Consider the following 22,015-nt stretch of genomic DNA (forward strand, 5'->3'; position numbering starts at 1 on the left):
GGCCAGCCCCCACTCCTTTATCTTGTAGTAATCCAAGCTGATGACATGTCTCTTGGTAGCTTGTCATCGGTGTGACCATTTATTGTGCGCATGTCAAAAACTCATCCCCAGACAGCGGGTGCACAGTGACAACTGTGCTGGGACCTTGCGTGGTCCCAGCACAAAACTACACAGAGCAGGTCATTTCCTTTTGGGCAGTTTGGGTTCTGTGCATTGATTGTATTCAAAGGATGCTGTCAGTGCAGTGCGGCGTGTTGGCTGCTCTGTCGCTTGGCGAGCACCATCTTCATGGTCGGTCACCACCTGCTGGTTCTCCAAGTCCACAGGGAGTTGAAGCACTGGAGGGTAGTAGTGCTCTCTCGTGGGAAATCCCAGTATCCCCCAGCATGCTTCACTTGAACCAATTGAGTGCATATCCTGGAAGTGTTTCACCTCATTGATTGGCTGGCACTGCTTAGCTTGGCGACCTGCAGCCTGTTGAGGTTCTGCAGCTCAGTGTTGCTGCTGCTGCTCCCACAGGAGCTGATTCAGCAAGCACCGAAGTCTGAAGCCATGGCATGGTAAGGTCCCTTATATGGAAATATATATATATATATATATATATATATATATATATATATATATATATATATATATATATATATATATATATATATATATATGTATATATATATATATATATATATATATATATATATATATATATATATATATATATATATATATATATATATATATATATATATATATATATATACACATATTATTTATTTATTATTTTTGCCGTATTTTGAAATAAATAAATCCTTCCCCAAATTTCCCTTTCATTTGTATTTTGTGTGGATACGATTTGGACAGGATCAGGCCCAGAATGTATATTTTCACATCAAATTTTCAAACTTTTCTGGGGGTCATACCCCTGGACCTCCCCCCACCCCCATTAAGAAGTCCTTGAGTTCAGTGTTTTCTTCTTTTTATGTGAAAGTTCTGCAGTTTCACCCACATGTTGAGTTCTTGTTCCGTTCTTCTTCTCGACACAGAGTAATTCTGTGAACACACACACACACACACACACACACACACACACACACACACACACACACACACACACACACAACGAATTTATAAACTGCGATGGCTGCTGGTTGCATCATTTCTGGAAGCACGCAGTGCCCCTGTTACCAGCAAGCTGTTACTCATGTCACCGACCTCGGAAGGACGACAGGCTGAGTGTGTGTTATTTCATACCGGGTGTTATTTAAACGGGACCACAGGGGTTCGAATTCAAGACACTATGATGTCAAGACAGCCAGCTTAACCGTTAAGCCAACGTCAGGCTTGACAGACGTATTTAATCGCACACCGCTTAGGTCGGGGACAGCATTGTCCCCGGGGTACACGCAAGATTCCTGAGAAAGCATTTACCTGGTGTTCAGGTGTGATCAAGGGTAACGGCTCGACTGTGCAAATCTCTGTCTCACCGTGTCGTTCCATTGTTTAATGCTGCAAATAAAACAAACAAATGGTTACACGAGACATTTCTTGGCTCCATTGTGTCTCAATCGACCTATCGTTTAACGAGACAGAACTCTTACCTTCCACACACCTGCTCGAAGCACCATGTCCAAGACGACGCTTTTTGAGCATGGCTCCACACCTTTTCAGGTTCACCAAAGGCTCGATTGGGTTCATGTGGGAGTTCCTTGAAGCAATCCATCACGTCATCGTGAAAGTACTGACGAACCGTTTGAGTTTTGAAATCCTCAAACAAATTCATCAATTCCCTTCACTTGGTGATGATTGTTGGTCAGAGCTTGACGTTCCACCTCATCCAGCAACTCTTCAATGATGGAGTTTTGAGTTTTCAAATGAGCCGTGGATTTAAAAAAAGGAAACAGCACACGTTGATTTTTTATCTCCCATGAACACATAAACAACATGTGTACACACCGTGAACACAGGCCGAGTGGACCTTGCACACACCGAGGAAAGTTCACTTTCACTCTCCCACCCCCCACCCGTACACTGACCACTCAGAGAGTTCGTTTTAAAAATAAATATCTCATGATTCGTGTTGTCGGAGACCCGCTGCGCGATGGATGGCGCGGCGTTGCCGCTTCAGCCGCCATCTTGTGGCGGCAACGCTCCGGTGCCGCGAGGTGAGGCCTTCTTGTGACTCGTTTAACAAACGTTCAATGTGCGTGTTCATGTCGAAAGTATCCCAAGAGAGGTTCACGACTTTGTCCTCACAAACAAGGAAGCTACGAATTAATTAACTGGTTGTGCGACAGATCTGGTCGAGCTGCTTCCAATTTGCTGGGAGGGTTAAGCGGCTTTGCAGGTTGACAAGGCCAGGAACATAGGTGGAGGCGATGACAGCTACAGTGGCCATCAAGACGAGATGGGAACGCTGAACATGTTTGTGGTGTGGATGAGTGTTTAGTGTGGATTAGTGAAAAGGTTGTGGATGAACTATAACTAGGCTAAGGACAGCGATGGAAGGAAACTTAACTGACTGATTCATGGGGTTAAAGAAAACGAAGATGAGGATCCAGAAAGGAGGAAAACAGGTGATAGAGGAAACTGATGGATCACGAGATCCACGAGTGGGAAAGAAATTAACTTCAGCAAAACCCACTGAGAAGGACTCAGCAGGAGGACTCCAAAAATGAAAAGGTCAGAGGTCATTGTGTTCAAGTTAAACATCTAGACTGCAGCACATGACATCCAAGGTCAACTCGACCCACGGCTTCCTGACTTCATCGACTCTTTTCGCCAATGAGCGACTCTCGTCGGAATCCTTTCATCTCCGCTCCAGCACGAAATCTGTCCCGTGCTCCAGGAGTGGAGGCATCAGTCCTTTACAAGCGAATCACCTCTCACAACCTGCCGACTCTGAATCCTCGATTTGCAACCTGAATAGCCTGGCCTTGCAACCAGATCTGGCTGGAGGAGTGGCTCCCCAAAGACCCCGTGTTATGGGCCGCAGTCGTGTGGACATGCACCGAAAATTGGTCAAAACCACCGGATACGTGGGTCACATGTCGTTGAAAGACTACGTTGGCAGTTAACATGGGAGTGTAGCGCAGTTCTACAGGAAGCTGGACTCACCTTGGCCTTGAAGAGCAGTTGATGACGGAACTGCTCAATTTTCTGGTCAGCCTGTTGCACTGTCAGGTCAGGTTCAGGTTCGATCTGTGTGTAGTCTGTGTCCTGCTTGCGTGACAGCAGAGCTCTTCAGAATCAGCACCGCTCTCTCTCCTATGGGAGAAAAGGGTGGGGGGGGGTAGAACAACTCCTCAGCATCGCTTGCCCCCATCCAACCCTCCTGGCCAGCCATGGCAAGATGGGCATCCAGCTCTGTGGTTGAAACAACAACAAACCAAAAAATTCTGAATAAAGTCAAACTCTACCTGAAATTGACGTCGTGGAATGTGTGCGTGCTTCAGGACCACAGCACAAGACACAAGCATCGAACTGCAATGGGAACGGAGCTTGCTCGTCACAATGTAGACATAGCAACCCTCAGTGAGACACAACTTCCGGATGAGGTGGACTTGGAGGAAGTCGGAGCTGGGTTCACGTTACGTCGGATTTGAAAGCCAGAACAGCACAACAGGCAAGCAGGTGTTGCCTTTGGGAATCGAACATCGATTGCACCTTCGCTCCAGTCCACCAATCCCAAGGGGGAAAAAAAACGCCAGACTCATGTCATTACGTCTTCATGTCACACATGGCCGTTGCGCAACACTCATCAGGGCTGTTGTGCACCCTCTGTGCCCACGATGACAACTCCAGAGGAGATCAAGGAGCAATTCTCCCTCCTCTAAAACCTGGTGGTACCTTGTTAAGTTTGTCTCTGGAGTATGGAGTATGCTCCCATTCCATCCCTTCCGTCTCTTCAAACGGCACCCCAGCTGACTCTGCTCGTGAGAAGGCCGAATGCCTCAACTCTGTGTTTGCTTCCAAATCTTGTGTCCCCAACCCCTCACTCTCGGTACCCATCCTTCCATTTCGTATCTAACTGGCTCCGAGATGCCATCGGCATATCTTTTGCACCTGAGAAGGTGAAGAAGGTTCTTTCAACCGTCCACTCTTCCTCTGCTTATTGGACCAGACGGCATCAACTCACATGTTCTAACAACCTTCTCTGCTGCTCTTTCCCATCCTCTCTCTGCCCTTTTCACCCTGTCATTCATGCTCGGTCATCTTCCATTTGCTTGGAAATCCTCCAACATCACTGCACTGAATGAAAAGGTGTAAAAACTGATCTCCTGAACTCAAGATCAATCAGCTCACTTCCATTTATCAGCAAGGTCATGGAATCCATCAACGCAATGTGAAATAATTCCTCTTCTCCAACAACCTCATCTCAGATCACCAATTTGGTTTCACCCCAGGTCACTCTACATTGGACATGCTGCTTCTACTCACCCAACAACGGATGGAAGTCCTCAATGCCAGATAGGAGATCAGGGCCGTCTGTCTGGGCATATCTTGTGCTTGTGATACAGTCTAGAATCCTGTCTTACTCTCCAAACTCTCTGCCTATGGCATCCAAGGCCAACTCCACTCATGACTGGCTGAGTTCCTCCACTCTCGGAGCCAACGTGTGGATCTCAACGGAATCCTTTCATCTCCTCTCCCTGTCATGGCTGCAGTACCTCAAGGCAGTGTTCTCGGCCCAATCCTATTCCTCATCTTCATCAATGATCCCTCTGACTCTCTGGACGATCTTTATCTATTTGCTGATGACTCCACCCTCTGCCGTGACATCCCTCATCCTTCTTACAGGCAGGCTGCAGCCTCTTCCCTCTCTTCAGACTTTGACAAAAATCACAAGTTGGTCAAACCTTGGAACATGTCTTTCAATCCTGACAAATCTCACACTCTCACTATCTCTCTCTGAAAGGACCGTCTGGCAACCCCACACCCCATCTACTTTCTTATCAATCCTCTGAGCGAAGTCAGACATTCAAACTCCAGGGTGTCACGATCAAGTACGACCTTTCTTGTGCAAACCACATTTCAAAGTTCGCCTGCAGAGCCTTTGGGCATCCTCCGTCAGTACAAAGTCCTTCCTTGGCACACCTGAACTCCTATTCACCGACAATGCCTTCATCCACAGCTTGATGACCGCACTGATCTCCACTCTGGGTTATCGAGCATCCTGTCCCTGCCTCACTCACCTTGCTCGGCTTGACGACCTGGAAACCAAGGCTTTTAAGATTATTGGAATCTCCTGCAATGAGGCCGAGTCGATGGCTCTATCACTTTGCCAACGTGGACAAGTCGGTGGTCTCTCTGTCTTCTACCGCTTCCTGTCTGGTCTGGCAAACTCTGCACTTTCCGTGCTTTGTACATCCCCACCCCCAGGTTCTTGCAGGGGGACACACAAGGTGCACCATCAACCACCTTCTGGTGAAATAAGCTAAATCCAGGACAACTGCTCACTTAAACTCATTCACTCCTCGTTGTTCCCGCCTGTGGAACCAACTTCCACATTCTCTTCATCTCGTTCTTCCCTGGTTTTCAAGACAACTCTTCAACACCATCTCAGATCGTCCCTAATCCTCCTGAATCACTTGGATTGATTGCGAAACAAGGCCTTATCCAACAAGAAAGATGCCCATCATCATGTATGATACGACGTGCGAAGGAGACGATGGTGCATGAAGGAAGACTGGTGGATACAGAAGGCCATCGATGTACGGCAGGCTAGAGATGGCAAGGAGTCGAAACGCTTCTTTGATGGTCTGAAAGCTGGTATACGGTAACCTGGATGAGGGATATTGTTACGAACTTGGAAGCTTCCTGCACTCAGCATTCAGGTCCTTCTAGAACGGTTACATCGGTGTGTGATTATAGATAGAACCCGTCCCGAGTCGAATGGGAATTAAATGTTCGTGCGCTGGAGAGTTATTTTGATAGTAAACCAAACGATCAGTAAACCAAACGACCCAAACCTGTAGAATAACCATCTCCATCAGGTGACTCACACAATACTCAGGTGAAGGACGCAACTACCGTGCAGACCTTACTGTGCCGTTTAACCCTCCGGGGATCTTTGTCTGGCCGAGGGTTAACCATGACCATCACCGCCGCGCCTCAGCACAGAGCGCCATTTCCTGTGTGATTTATATTTCACGGCGATGGCCCCGCTTCACACATGAGCGACAAAGGCTTCATCGGCTTGAGCCGTGACTTCCTGATCAAGAGTGTGAGGACGGCCGACTGAACGACAACACAATGACTGAAAAAATCTCAGGTATGAGAGAACGGAAACATCTGAAACACTGAACGCAAAATATTTGGTGATTCGATGGGCAGCAGATTTGAAGATCAAGAGAGAGGAAAACAAGAAACTGACTCGGGAGAGCAGAGTTGGGTAGGAGGGAGGAGGTGAGAGGAGATAATTTTCAAAACGTTGCCTTGATGCAGGAGAAATATCTGGAAAAGAGAAAAGAAAGAGGATCAGAAAGGAAAGTAAAGTCTTGTGGATTAAATTATAGGAACGATCTGGGAATGTTGGGCAGGATTGTCAGAAATTTGGAAGAGGAAAGATGGAGTCACATGGGGCAGATATTTCTCTCAGCACCGCCATGGTGCTGGCCCGGGGCTCTTGGAGAAAATATCCAGAAAAGATAAAAGAAAGAGCATCAGAAAAACGGAATGAATCTGGAGTTCATGCACAGGTAAGTCCAGCAACCAATGGCTCGTTGGCCATCTTGGAGATAAGAGCAGAGGGATTTGGGGCCTTTCTTTTAGGATGTGTCAATTTTTTCGCTTAACGTTTTTGGGAGATGGTTTGTGAGTTCGTTTGAAAAAATTCAGGAAGCACTTTGATTTATTTTGGTCCTTGGCTAGTTCTTTTGAGCTCTTTTGGTTCTCTGGAATTGACTTTGCCGGGGGATTCTTACGTGATGAAGAGCCGTTGCTTTTTTGGCTCACGTTTTTGAAAAAATTCAGGAACCACTTTGATTTATTTTGGTCATTGGCTGGTTCTTTTGAGCTCTTTTGGTTGTCTGGAATTGACTTTGCCGGGGAATTCTTTCGTGACGAAGAGCCGTTGCTTTTTTGTCTCACGTTTTTTGATTGTTTTGAGGACGGAACTTTCTTTGGATCTGAATGTCCTTGCTCCAAAGGGACTGCAAAATAAACTTTCTTTTTTGGGGCGTTCTTAGTCGATCGACCCTGTCTATTTGTTTTGGCAGATCGTCCAAGTTGAGTCTCTACAGGTGTCGATACTCCTCCCACTGATGACAATTCAATCATAGGAGGTGACACGTTTCTATTGGATCCCGAATTCACTGTTGTGATCCTATTCTGACCAAGTTGACTCTTCACAGGTGTCGATACTCCTCCAACTGATGACGATTCAATCACAGGAGGTGACACGTTTCTATTGGATCCCGAATTCACTGTTGTGATCCCATTCTGACCAAGTTGACTCTCCACAGGTGTCGATACTCCTCCCACTGATGACGATTCAATCACAGGAGGTGACACGTTTCTATTGGATCCCGAATTCACTGTTGTGATCCCATTCTGACCAAGTTGACTCTCTACAGGTGTCGATACTCCTCCCACTGATGACGATTCAATCACAGGAGGTGACACGTTTCTATTGGATCCTGAATTCACTGTTCTGATCCCATTCTGACCAAGTTGACTCTCTACAGGTGTTGATACTCCTCCAACTGATGACGATTCAATCACAGGAGGTGACACGTTTCTATTGGATCCCGAATTCACTGTTGTGATCCCATTCTGACCAAGTTGACTCTCTACAGGTGTCGATACTCCTCCAACTGATGACGATTCAATCACAGGAGGTGACACGTTTCTATTGGATCCCGAATTCACTGTTGTGATCCCATTCTGACCAAGTTGACTCTCTGCAGGTGTCGATACTCCACTCACTGATGACGATTCAATCACAGGAGGTGACACGTTTCCATTGGATCCCGAATTCACTGTTGTGATCCCATTCTGACCAAGTTGACTCTCTACAGGTGTCGATACTCCTCCCACTGATGACGATTCAATCATAGGAGGTGACACGTTTCCATTGGATCCCGAATTCACTGTTGTGATCCCATTCTGACCAAGTTGACTCTCTACAGGTGTCGATACTCCTCCCACTGATGACGATTCAATCATAGGAGGTGACACGTTTCCATTGGATCCCGAATTCACTGTTGTGATCCCATTCTGACCAAGTTGACTCTCTACAGGTGTCGATACTCCTCCCACTGATGACGATTCAATCATAGGAGGTGACACGTTTCTATTGGATCCCGAATTCACTGTTCTGATCCCATTCTGACCAAGTTGAGTCTCCACAGGTATAGATGCTCCTCGTTGATTGTGTGTTACTCTTCCCGCGAATGACGTTTCAATCATAAGAGGTGACACGTTTCTGTTGGATCCCGAATTCACTGCTGTGATCCCATTCTGAGTAAGTTTAATCTCTGCAGGTATAGATGCTTCTCGGTTGTCCATTGCTCCTCCCACGAATGACAATTCAATCATACGAGGTGACACGTTTCCGTTGGATCCTGACTGTGTTGTGACGACCACTTCGTGATTTCTTGACATTAACCAATTGAACAACAAATTGGTGAATGTATAAACCTGCAAGTATTCATTCCTCATTCCATGAAATGGAAAATCCACATTCTTTCTGGCCTCTGCCATCATCCCGTATGATGTGGAACCACCCAGGATCACTGGGGGTGAAACGTCACTCCTCCGCAGCACGGCCTGCAGATTCTGCAGAGCTGGCTCTTGATCACGTGATCGCGATGTGTGATGCTGCTGCCTTGTCGACACAGGATCATTCACTCCCGAACTCCCATTATCCCAGCTTCCGGTGCTTCCTCTTAGCTTTTTGCAGCAACAGCAAACTGTGAATGAGTGAACAAAATTATTTTCAGACGGAGATACAATTCCTTCATTAAAATTTACTTTCATGCAATGTGCGCGATCTCAATTAGAGGAAATTTAACTTACCCAAGTTGTTCCTTGCCATCCTACAATATTTCTCTTTCTGGAAGCGCTGTAAGATCTGTAACACAAAGAGAAGCAAACAAGACACCTTGAAAGTGGATCTTGTGTCATGTGACTTCCTGTTCAATTCCATGCAAGTTCTGAACAAAGATTATAAGGAAGAATCAATTTGACTTGTCATGTTTGTGACTTCACATTCCATAATTTATATATTTAAGCACACTTCATTCCATCAACTTAGTCCATCCAGTTGTGGGTTTGGGTGTTCACTCCAGGGAGAACCCCTGGGGTAAGGGGCTGCTGGGTGGCAAGAACCCCCCTTCCCTCCATCCCCCACCACCCTTCAAGGGCAATTCTTCAAATCCCATTCCATTCCCTGATAATTACCTTTGCAAACTTTGTTGTGAAGGTTATGTTTTGATCGCTGTGTATTTTTTACTGACGAAATCTAAAGATTTCGTTATTATATTTATGCCTTCCGTTTCTGTTTGTTTGTTTGTTTGTTTGTTTGTTTGTTTGTAGGCACGATAATTCGAGAACGGAAGAAGCTACCAATGTCAAATTACACCACGTGATTCAGGAGGGTGATGTCTAGTGCTGATTAGATTTTGGTCAAAATCGGTCAAAGGTCAAGGTCACAGTGAGGTCAAACATAATTCCGTAAATTCATGTGGAGAAATGGAGTATTTTTGCTTCGCTCGACGTTACGAGTTCGTTTTAACTTCGAATTTAATTTTGTCTTCGGTTTTTGCGATCGCTTAGGACGCTTAAAACTCGGTTGTCGAAATTCTGGAACAGCGATGAATAACTGATATATATAATAAATAATAAGTCTTTTATCAGATTCTATTTTATTCTACAGGTTTTTATCTGAAAAGTCATACACTATTTTATCTGGCATATCCTGCTGGTACTGAATCACTTTAAAAAAAAAAAAAAAAAAAAAAAAATGGAATTTTTATTAGAAATCTAGTTTTTGTCTGGGACTCATTATCTGCAAACCACAGTGTAAAATCGTAGACCACAATGAATTCAGAATTCAAGCTCCCTTCTGACTGATTCTGACTGATTCATGCTTTTATGAGACAAGGTCAGAGGTCAAGTTGACGATTTCGTAAGTACCAGTCTATGACTGCTTGTTTATTTATTTGTGAATATGTGTGTTTGTTTGTTTATTTGTTTTTCGCATAACTCCAAGAGTATTGAACTGAATCGCAGCAAATTGGGTGGGATGATTGGTTATTATCCGAGGACCATTTGATTCGATTTTGGGAGCGATCGGGTCAAAGGTCAAGGTCATGAAAAGGTCAAAATCGTCTTTTTACCATCGCGCGGTCAATTTGTATCCAATTTGCATGCAACTAATGCCAAAATGTTCAGAATTCAATGCCCCATCTTGTGATATGTGACATGACACAATGACGTAATAACCCTTATTAGCGGTTGGGAGTCAAAGGTCAGGGGGGGTCACGACATTGCAAAATGTGCGGTTTTAGTCATAACACGGTCAATTTTTATCGGATTTGCATGAAACCAACACCAAAATGTTGACTGTTCTGTTCCCCACACTCTAATAACCAATTACAAAATTAAGAGTACAAAGGTCAAGGTCGAGGTCATGAAAAGGTTAAAATCGTCATTTTGCCATAGTGCGGTCGATTTTTATCCAATTTGCATGCAACCAATGCCAAAATGTTGTGAATTCAATGCCCAATCTTGTGATATACGATATGACAAAATGACATCATTACCTTTGTTAGCGGTTTGGGTCAAAGATCAGGGGGGTCAACGACCTTTATTATCATAACGTGGTCAATTCTTATACAATTTGCATGTAAGTTGATTCAAAATGTTTGGAATTCAATTCCCTATCCTGTGATGTGTAATATTTGACAGTGACTTCATTCTTCCATGTTTCGTGTTTTGTCAAATGATGTACGTAGTTAGTTCAGACGAACTCTTATACGTCCTGTTCAGGCTAATATGTCCCTTTGGTTACCAGTTTGGGCATTGTACTTTTGCAGGATTAATTTTTGTATGAACCGTGCATTGTTAGTTTCTCAGTTGTTCTCAAATAATACAAAACAATTAACTGTTTTAATTGTACAATGAATGTTTGTTTGTTCACAATAAAGAACTTATTTGGAAAACCAGAAACTCGTGTGTGCTAAATGCCCCTAAAATGCCAGAAAATAATTTCTTATAATGTGACCAGTTGTCATCAGATTGACTTGACACCGACACCCAAAAAGGTCAGGGAGTTCATACAGAAATTGTACAATGTATGTGAATCAGGGTCAAACAGCAGGAAATTTAATGTTTTTAAGCCATCTTAACACATATGAGATGGCAGATGTGGTATGGGATTAAATACCCTCACAATCAACGGTTTCTGCGGGGGGCGGGGGCAAAATGTAGCGTTGGCGAAGGTATGCGCTCTACTGAGTGCCCGTTCTAGTTTAAAGCCTATTTTCCCAACCAGATGTCTCAATATTGTTGTTTAATGATCCTTTTTATTTCAAAAGTGACGTTTTCTTTAGCTCGATGTGGTATGAGCACAACCCCAAGGTGTCCTCCACATAGAGTCGATGGATCCACGAGTGTATGACCTTCCTCTGTGGACTATCACTTATTAACTCCGCCACCTAAGGTGGGATGGAGGTTTTGTTTTCAACGCCGTCTGTCTTTCTGTGTACAGAATATCTCAAAAAGTTCTGGACGGATTCAAATGAAACTTGGTGGACAGGTGAGGTGAGTGACAAAAACAAGTCCATTCGATTTTGGTTCAGGTCTGGATGTGCGTACAGGGTGTTCCAAAAAGGTCCGGCCAACTTTGGTTGGTAATATAGTTAGAACCACAATTGATACAAGGATACCCTTTGTTTTATATGACACAGAAACTCATAAAATTTTGTGCACACCATCAAGACACTTCAATGTGAGTTCCATTTGTCACGTGCAGGACATCAAGATGGTGCACAAGCTCTTGCCATGTTTGGCTCAGTATGTTTGTGTCCACCAGTGTGCACGCAGCTGTGATGCAAGAACGAACATGCTGCAGGTTTGCCACCTTGGTGTTGTAGACAACATCTTTGACAAACCCCCATAGACAAAAAGTCAAGGGGGGTTATGTCTGGTGAACATGGGGGCCAAGTGGTTGGTCCATCTCGGCCAATCCAGTAACCTGGAAATTTTTCATTCAGGAAGGCTCGAACGGAAGTTCAGTCATTCAGACTCTTGGGTCTCACTATCAGCCATGATCTTTCTTGGGCAAACCACATTTCAAAGTTGGCCTCCAAAGCCAGCCACCAACAAGGCATCCTCTGTCGTAAAAAGTCCTTCCTTGGCACACCTGAACTCCTAGCCACCTGCATGGTCTTCATTCGCAGCTTGATGGAGTACTGCTCTTCCTGCCTCACATCTCGCTCAGCTTGAGGCCTTGGAAACAAAGGCCTTTAAGATCATTGGAATCTATGCTATGAAGCTGAATCTGTGAGTCAATCACGACATCATCACACATAGGTCGGTGGTCTCTCTGTCTTATACCACCCTCTTTCTTCTCTTGTGCCCTCTGCTCTTTCCGTGCTCTGCTTTACCCCACCCCATTTTCGAGACGGTCCACCAGCAATCGCTTCTGGTATAACTACCAAAATCTAGAACCACTGCTCACCTCCACTTATTAGTATGATGATAAGTTACAGAACAAGTTCGAGTTTCAGGACGTTTTGTCCATTTTTCGCAGAGTTATGCCCTTTTTGGACTGAGAAAATATCACATCAGTGGAGAACATGTATTGAAAAGCAATTATCGCTCTTCTTTGTTCATTCTTTCCCCGTCTGTGGAATCAACTTCCATATCCTCTTCAATCTCATTCTTCCCTCCAGGTCTTGAAGACAGCTGTTCACCACCATTTCAAGTCATCCCCCATCCAAAACCATGATCTTTTCTGCCCTCGTTAACACCCTCGCTCCCATTCCTTCTACCCCACCCCAGTTCCTCCTCCTTCCAAATTTTCCCACCTGAGTTTCCTTCTGGATCCATCTTGTCCACCCCATGCATCCTCTCCTGCCTCTCATTCCTCTCCACACCCATTGTTTGTCCAAGTTTTCCCTCTATTTTGTCCCGCACCCCACTGTCGACACCTCAGCACCATTCCACCACACACCACTGCAATCTGGCCCTGGAGGTTTACTCCATGGTTTTCCTCCTATCATCAAGGAATGGCCGTCCTGAAGGTTTTGCCCCAATCCCGCCATCTGGTGACCTGCCCTGAAAAGGACAGCAGCACAGGAGGAACTCTCACGGAGTGGATTTTCAGATTTCCTGACATTTTGAAGTGTTCTACTGTGGCTGGAGTGCAAATCCTGCCACCAATCTCCGAAAAAAAACACTCACGCAACTGCAGGAGGACGTCCGCAGACACAGTTGGGCATCAGAAATGGATGGCCGTTGGCTCACAAGGAGCTCCTCCACCCTTTGGAGCGACGTGCTGCTCCGGCACATGCTCCTATACCTGACCTGACCTGACCCCGCTGTCGGTGGCCCCACCCCTCTCTCCACTGTTCCTTTTGTTCTGTTGCGTCCTGATCCGTTCTATGTTCTCGCTCTTCCACGAAACTTAACCTTGTATTCAAAAATAAAAACCCACACTCTTCTTTCTCACACTTCCAATTTGAGTGGTGGAGTGCGTACGAGGTGAGCTGTGTCCAATGTCCCTCAACAAGCGAGGACTCCGGCTAAGCTAAACTAAAAGAAACATTTTTGAACGGATTGTGAATATTTTTCACCAGGTAAGACATCAAAAGCATACCTGGATGACGATACTGAAGCACGCAAGCACTGCAGTTATGATGTCACACGCTGTCATCACGTCCAAACCCACATCTGGAGTGGTGGCCCAGTTGGAGAACTTGATTATTCCTGTAAACAAGAGCAAAGAGAGTGTTAAAAAGCTTTTTCTTGTGATGGAGATCCAAAGATCATGGAGGAGCTCAAACAGAAACCACACAGTGAGACAACGACATCAAATGTAGTTTCGACATCACCGTACTATCATGTCGATCACAAAGACATTGGTGGACAATGTACAATTACATCGAGTGTAGGATATGAACTCATGTTGATCAGAAACCTTTCATCATCAGCAACATGAGCCAGAGCAACATAAGTCGGGGGCCAAATCTTCCCCATTCTTCCTTGCTGCGCAGATTCGTCAGGGCAGAGTGGTCACGGTCAGTCCCGATCGGTCGCTATGGACCGACCCATTCTCTCTTCTCTCTCTCTCTCTCTCTCTCTCTCTCTCTCTCTCTCTCTCTCTCTCTCTCTCTCTCTCTCTCTCTCTCTCTCTCTCTCTCTCAACTCTGTCGTGGCCGTGATTTTATGAAGGCGGGGTTGCACCATCCTGGATGTGGGGGATCTCTGGGTCGCTCCTGGGAGATCGATCGGCTGTTTCCGTGCCGCACACCTGTTCGAGAGAACTGTCCGGGGCTATACAACAACAACAACAACAACAACAACAACAACAACAACAGCCAAAGGATCAGATGGGAACACCAGCGGATTGACCTCGAGGAAATGGTCCTTTGTTTCCTTGACGACAACATCACACGGGAAATAATTTTTTGTGAGAATCCGTCTCAATTTGCTCGCATCGCTCAAACCACCAATCGAGTTCGTTATATAATTATATTTTTTGTTTTTATTACTTATTTGCAAGATTCAAAATGAACAGAATTGTTTTCAAGGAAAAGTTAATTACAAACAGCAATGCGAACAACAAATTTACTCAACAACCAAAAACTCCAACTCGTACGAGAAACACCTGGCTGAAGGTTGTTCAAAAGAATCGGTGAAAAAGCTCCAAGTTATTAAAATATCTCACTATTAATATATTATTTATTAATCGAATAATTTATAGTCAAGGAGCCTTTTGTGCAATTTAATCTCACAGATAATAATCGTTTTGGTTTCAGCATTTTAAGGCCATTAGGATGAAGGTGCTTTTCTTCCCTAACAAATAACACAATATATTTATTTATTTCATGAATCTTCAGTTGTACAATCCAGCGGAATAAATACCTGTATTGTGTTCTGTGTTCAGCAGGTATACACAACACATTAAAAACTGGACCGAACTTCGGTGCCCTTTGTTGACGCACGCTGTAAGGACTTGTGTTATCAGTTTTCACTCCGATTGTTTGTTTGTTTTTTTTGTTTTGACGAAAATTTTAAATTTTCCTCATATGTCGGTCTGTCTCGTTTGTCGGCTCGGCTCGGCTCGACTCGGCACAGTGAATGTGGTAACTCGCCAACACTCTCAGCTATCTTCATCAAACTTTAGCAGAGGATTCCGAAGGACAAAAGTGAGGCTGTCAATGTTTTTTGACTACATATGTCAAAGGTCAAGGTTACAGTGACGTCATTTGCATGATTTTCGCCACACCTGTCAGGCCTGACCGCCTGAAGCCTTGTTTGTTTGTTTGTTTGTTTGTCCGGGCGATATCTCAGCCATCCTTTGAGTTCGGAAGCTGAAATTTGGGCACAGTAGTGAACGAGTGCTTTGGCAAAAACAGAGTTTTAAAAATTTTGATTAATGAATTAATTGATTAATTACTTCATTACTATCGACTTATTAATTATTTATTTTCTTTCTCATCTGGGTAATATCTCAAGCACCTTTTGAACTCGGAAGCTGATATTTGGACACGACGGTGAACAAGTGATTTGGTTATAAAGGGTATTTTCGATTTATTGATAAATGAATTAATCGATTATTATTTAATTTTTTTTAATTAATTGCCAAGTTAATTAATTTTCAAAAAGTTACACATTCGGATGAAACAGCGGTGGTTTTGGTTTGCAATGAGCCAATTGATCGAGAAATTAATTCTTTTACGATGATTATTTATCTATTTTAATTAAGCAATTCATCAATCAATTATTGGACACCGCTTCCTCCCAATTCAGTGTCAATGAACTTGACGGTTGCATCACCGGGTGCCGAAGGCACCCCGGCAATGTCACGCGCTGGAGGATTTGTTATTTATTTATTTGACATGGGGCGGTGGACTTTGAATGTGGAAGGGCCACATTTAACCTTGATCCTCATCCAAGTACACCAACTCATGCCACTGTGAACATTTCCAAGTGTTTTTGCCATGAAGAGGATAAAACTGGTAAACTTGCTCAATACTACCATCCTAAGCATCAGAAGATGGAGGACTGTGATAAGCATCAAAATCAAAGCTCTCTCACATGGAGAGGAAAACCATTCACTCTGTTCAGTCACCCTTAGCATCTGTGTTCATCATGGATGGGATGGCACTCCTCCACACTGTGAAACAAATGCCTGGGACCTTCAAAGAACGAGCACAGCAGATCCTGAAACTATTCCTCAGACAGGCGTACAGCTTTGGTTCAGCTTCCAGGGTGGACCTTGTTTGTGACAGACACCAAAGTGTTTCCATCAAAAGCATGGAAAGAAGCCAGGGTCCTCTCAGCGAGGTCTTGCGAGTCAAGATTTCAAAAGCATCTCAACAATGTCCAAAACAATGGGAAAAGTTCCTCGCTGATGACCTCAACAAACAGAAAATCATGATGTTTCTTCACAGAGAATGGCAGTCCAGTGGGTATGTCTGTATTATGGAGGGGAAGGAACGTTTTGTGACTGCTGACAGATTGCCACAGACTAACATCAGTTGGCGACAGAGTTCAGTGTGAGAAGGTCCCTTCCCTCCATTCAAATCAAAAAGAAGATGGTCGATTACTTCTCCACGCACAAAATGGAGTAAACAATGGACACGGCACCATCATATTCAGAAGCCCTGACACTGACGCTGAAGTCCAAGCTCTCTCCCACCAGGAGCATCTTCATGCCAAATTATTTTCGCGTCATTGGTGCACAACGAAAGCAACAAAGTTATTGACATGAAGATTTGAGCCTCCGAATGGGGTCAGGATATGTGCAAGTCCCTCATAGGGTTCATATCCCTCCACCAAGAAAACATCAACAACGCACGCTGCATTCTCTTCCATGTGAGGAGTCACCAGTCTTAGCAACTATCACCAAAAAAGCATGCACACAGCGAGCCAACTACTAAGCCACAATCTGGAAATGTGCTTTGGAGTCAGAACCAGATGTTTCAAGCCCAGATGACCATGGGTGGACTCTATCCAATGATATTCTGTCTATTCATTGGACAGCGAAGGAGCGAGCTCCAAAAGTTCTCCTGGAGTATGCCTGTTGTGGATGTAAAATTCGAGGTGCTCGCAGGCCTTGCACCTGCAAAGTAGTGTGCTTGTTATGGTACCGATGCATGCTGCTGTCCAAAAGACTGCTCCAACAGAAGAGTGAACCCATGCAAAGACCCACTGAGTGATGAAAGTGACAATTAAAAGGAAGTTTTGTGTCATGATAAAGTTTTGTGTCATGACATCGAGAAAGTACGTATATTTGTTGGATGATAACATTGTGTGAGGTCGACCAAAAGTAAATCGGAAGCCATCCGTTGATCTGAGTAAACTGATGAAGAGCATTTATAGTTCTATAATGCATGTTGACAAGTAAAAACAGAGCAAAGTTTATAATATATACTGCCATTTGAAACTGTCATTGGAGGTTTCTGTGAACGAAATGAGAAATAAAGCATCAGTATGAGAAAATAATATACACTACTTTTGGACCCCGCTATTTATGGGGGATACGTTCCTGGAAAATGTTGCGGATGTCGAATCCGCGAATGTTGGGGCATTGGTTCAGTGGGAAAAAGGGGGTTGGGTTCCCGGCGGTTCGTCATTCAAAATCAACAAGAAAAAGAGCAATCGGAGATTGCAGTTGAGTGGTGTACTTTTATCGGCTTTCGGGTTAATCCAATATGGCTGCCAAACCATGTGACTTATGATAGTGTTACGGTTGTGGAAATTCACAGAACACCAGTCAGGTTCCCCAGAGGTCAGTTATTTCGGTCAGTGTGTGTTCCAGGTTAGAATTCCCCACTGATGTATAACGGGCATTGTTCGTGTGCCGGGCTGAGCATCTTTGAGTTAGCCGTTATTCTTTTTATATCTTTTATTTCAAACAAACAGCATCTCTTCAATGACACGATGACAACCACGCCACTTCCACCACCACAACAGCATCTCAACAACCACGCCATCCCCACCACAGCGCCAACCACACTGCAACCACGACATCTCAACAATCTCGTCAATCTCCACAACACAGCGACCCTCCTCGACAAACTAAAACACCACTCCCAGAAAGCCACCCGAAGAAGGAAACAGAAATGACGGTTATTACAACAACAGAGGCAAGCCGATCACTCCTGGGATTTCCCCCGCGCGCCGGGAAGGGAGGGGCGAACGCCCCGGACCCGATAAAGGGCCGCATTGGAACGCTGAGGGAGTGGAGTTGGTTGGTGGCGGACTTGGTGTGGGGAGTTCGGAGTCGGTGGGAATGGAGAGACGCCCCGTTGAGAGCTGGAGAGTTCGGAGGTGGGAGCTGAGTTCGGAGTGTTGGAGTGCGGGCAGTTGGTTCGCTGGAAGGTTCGCCGGCGCAACCAGGAAGCCGGGGTCGAGAACTGTTCACTCCTCCAGCGCGTCGTCGGCGAAGCCAGGCCGCAGTGAAGGCCGGACGACCAATGGAGCCAGTCGGAGCTCATGGGTCCGAGCAAAGACACCGAGGGTCGCCAAATAAGGACCCATCGAGTCACCACGAGGGTGGCCAGGTAGCCGGCCCGGTCTCTCAGGGCCTGTTCCGGTCATCCCGGCCCTGAGTGCATAAAAGGCTCACGAGCCAGTTCTTTCTTTCTTGGGGTTTGCATGAAAGTCTGTGGCGCCTTGTCCTCAAGTAGTGAATTGTGTAAGTGCATGTACATAATAAATAGACATCGGCTGTTGGCTTTTTGCTCGTGTCTTTTTCCCCATCCATAATTCATTGCATTGCTTGTGTAGAAATAAATGCATATTGTTTGAATGTCAACCCGCTCGTTGCGTCCCTTTCTCCATGAACTGCCATGGAGCGTTCGGGAAATTAGCTGTCTGATTGTCAAGCCGATAAAACGAACATCTGGACTGACGGACTTAGCGATATAAAACCGCTTGGCAATCACATACGGAACGAGCTGCTTAAGCGGCTCGTTTTCGTGCAGGCCCCGTCGAGGGAAAACTCCCGGCATTTCTGTCTGCGCGAATAGTTTGGTATATCGACAATTCGGTGATTGACCCTGTGGCGTGTGGACAGAAAAGTTGGCTGGTTTGTGGTGCAATAAAAACACCCGTAGCTGGGTTTCGGCGTTGATCAGGAAGCTACGACTAGATTGCGCGTTCGGTGGGTGCGCACGGCCGCAATTGGGCTAAGGTGTTCGTCCGCACGCCGAACGGGCGGAAATCTATAACAATATCATATGTGAACCTTTTGTTCCTCATGGACAGGAGGTCATACGTGTAAAGTTTCACCTCGATCTGTTCAGCCGCTTCAGAGAAGAAGATTTTTGAAGGTTTAAAAAAGAAAAAGAAAAAAATTAAATTGCTCGTTGAGCAAGGAATTGCCGGAATAACTTTGTCATATCTCCGTGATCTCTGAAAAAACAAAAATCTGGAAATCAATTTGGTTCTTATAAGTCGATAGTGCCACTGTTTAATGAGTTATAGCACTTAGTTTGGTCATGATCATAATTTGGAAGTAAATCGGACTTGAAATGGCGTTTTTATCACAATTTGAAAGTTTTGACCCGACCCCCCTGACATTTGATCCCCGACCGCTAAGTAGGGTGTTGGTGTGACACCCCAATGAGACAAATGGTTGGATGCAGAATTGGAAGATGCACATTTTGGATTTGGTCTGAACTCGATACGACCATTTTAACGGGCATTATTGCGAAAATAAGAATTTCGGTGACCTTGACTTTGTCCTTTGACCTAGATTCACCAAAAACGACAAGTGTCTAAGTTGGACCATGGCCGACGTCTATATCCAGTTTGGTCATGATCGCTGAAACGTTGTGGCTGCTACAGGGTAAACAAACACACAAACAAAGACACACAGAATAACACACACAACCGACCAACATAATTGCCGAAATCCGAAGGATTCCGGCAATTAACAAACAAGCGGACCAAATGCAATACCTTCTCCTTCAGCGAGGGTAACAATGCCATGAAAAGCCACAAAAATGAGAAAAAGCCCAGGAAATACACCGACGAAACCGCGAATCAAATTTTCGGGGTCAAATTGTGAACGTGGAGGTTTTGTGTGGAGGGTGTCAAAATCAAATCTTCGGGGGTCTCAGATGATGAAGTTGAAGATGATTTCTATGCAGCGAATAAAACATCATAAACTTCTGGTGTGTACACCGTGAGTGCGAAGAACTCTGCAGTCTCGTTACTTACGGAGAATAGAATAACGAAATGAAAAGTCACATGAAAAGGGACTTACCTTGATACAGATTCGTTGTCCAGTGTGTTTTCCGGGGCTGCGTTGAAATGGAAACAACAATAATGTCAGATAGCATGGAGTTTGCACTCATAGAGAGATCCGTGAGTGAAAGTTGAACTCAATGCACATGTACACACACACACACACACACACACACACACACACACACACACACACACACACACACACACACACACACACACACACACACACACACACACGCGCGGCAGCATGGGAGCCAGAAACGTGTCCGTGGATTGATCCCTTTCCCCAAGGGCAACACTGATGATTTGCCAATAAAAGCCCTTGGAAGCCATGTCGGCTGATTGATGCCGCGGTTGGCGGTGCAGCAGCTGAAGCTGCACATCAGCCAGTGCGTGGTTGTCTTTTATCACAGACTGTAACTGAACCTGTTTTCCCATTTAACGTTTTATATATATATATATATATATATATATATATATATATATATATATATATATATATATATATATATATATCCATCCATTGGGACCATACTCTGTGTAGAGCATTGGTGCTGCATAAGCAGTCCCCGAGGCTGGCACAATCCTGGACGGGTCGCCACTCCGACACAGGATACCAGCAAGCTGGTACTCATTTTGCCGACCTCGGAAGGATGACAGGCTGAGTCAACCCCACCTGGTATTAATTCAACAGTCGAGCAGGATTTGAACTCAGGATCCAAGGATCCCAAGCCTACCACCCTAACCATTAAGATATATATATATATATATATATATATATATATATATATATATATATATATATATATATATATATATATATATATATATATATATATATATATATATATATATATATATATATATATAAATATATATATCCCCACCTACTCATCCAACGCCCCTGCCCAATTCCTGCCCCCTCCCACCCCCACCTTCCCTATATATATATATATATATATATATATATATATATATATATATATATATATATATATATATATATATATATATATATATATATATATATATACACACATATATATCTTCTTTTTCTTTCAGCTGGTCCCGTTAGGGGTCGCCACAGCGGATCATCCGTATGATCCGCATAGTGATTTGGCACATGTTTTACACCGGATGCCCTTCCTGACGCAACCCTGGTCGCCTCTTACGACACAGGGATATGGTACACCTATTTTAACCGGGGTATACACCGGCCCAGTACACTGGTACTCATTTCGCCGACCTCGGAAGGATGACAGGCTGAGTCAACCCCTGGTGTATTAATTCAGTGGCCCAACGGGGCTTGAACTCAGGACCTTTTGGTTCCCAAGCTACTGCCCTAACCACTGCGCCAACACACCAGGCTTTAATATATACCACCAACACATATATATATATATATATACAAATATATATATATATATATATATATATATATATATTTGTATATTATATATATATATATACTATATATATTTGTATATATATATATATATATATATATATATATATATATATATATATATATATATATATATATACATACAGTATACATACAATATATTTCTACAGTATATACATA

General features: G+C 44.3%; 1 protein-coding gene across 1 annotated transcript; it reads right to left on the reverse strand.

Moving 5' to 3' along the window:
- Window positions 1–735: 735 nt before the first annotated feature.
- On the reverse strand, window positions 736–20,868 carry LOC147006754 (uncharacterized). The gene is made up of 8 exons (XM_085867881.1): window positions 20,668–20,868; window positions 20,447–20,483; window positions 13,823–13,932; window positions 9,016–9,070; window positions 3,414–8,909; window positions 1,596–3,261; window positions 1,426–1,503; window positions 736–1,047 (listed from the first exon to the last, which is right to left on the reverse strand). The coding sequence occupies exons 1-5, from the start codon at window positions 20,866–20,868 to the stop codon at window positions 6,775–6,777; spliced, it is 2,538 nt and encodes an 845-aa protein (XP_085724007.1). The 3' UTR covers window positions 736–1,047; window positions 1,426–1,503; window positions 1,596–3,261; window positions 3,414–6,774.
- Between the last annotated feature and the right edge of the window lie 1,147 nt (window positions 20,869–22,015).

This window comes from Eptatretus burgeri, unplaced genomic scaffold (genome assembly GCF_056783735.1).
Source record: "Eptatretus burgeri isolate ZD-2024b unplaced genomic scaffold, Ebu_testis_v1 Ebu_testis_scaffold_3154, whole genome shotgun sequence".
Taxonomy (NCBI): Eukaryota; Metazoa; Chordata; class Myxini; order Myxiniformes; family Myxinidae; genus Eptatretus; species Eptatretus burgeri.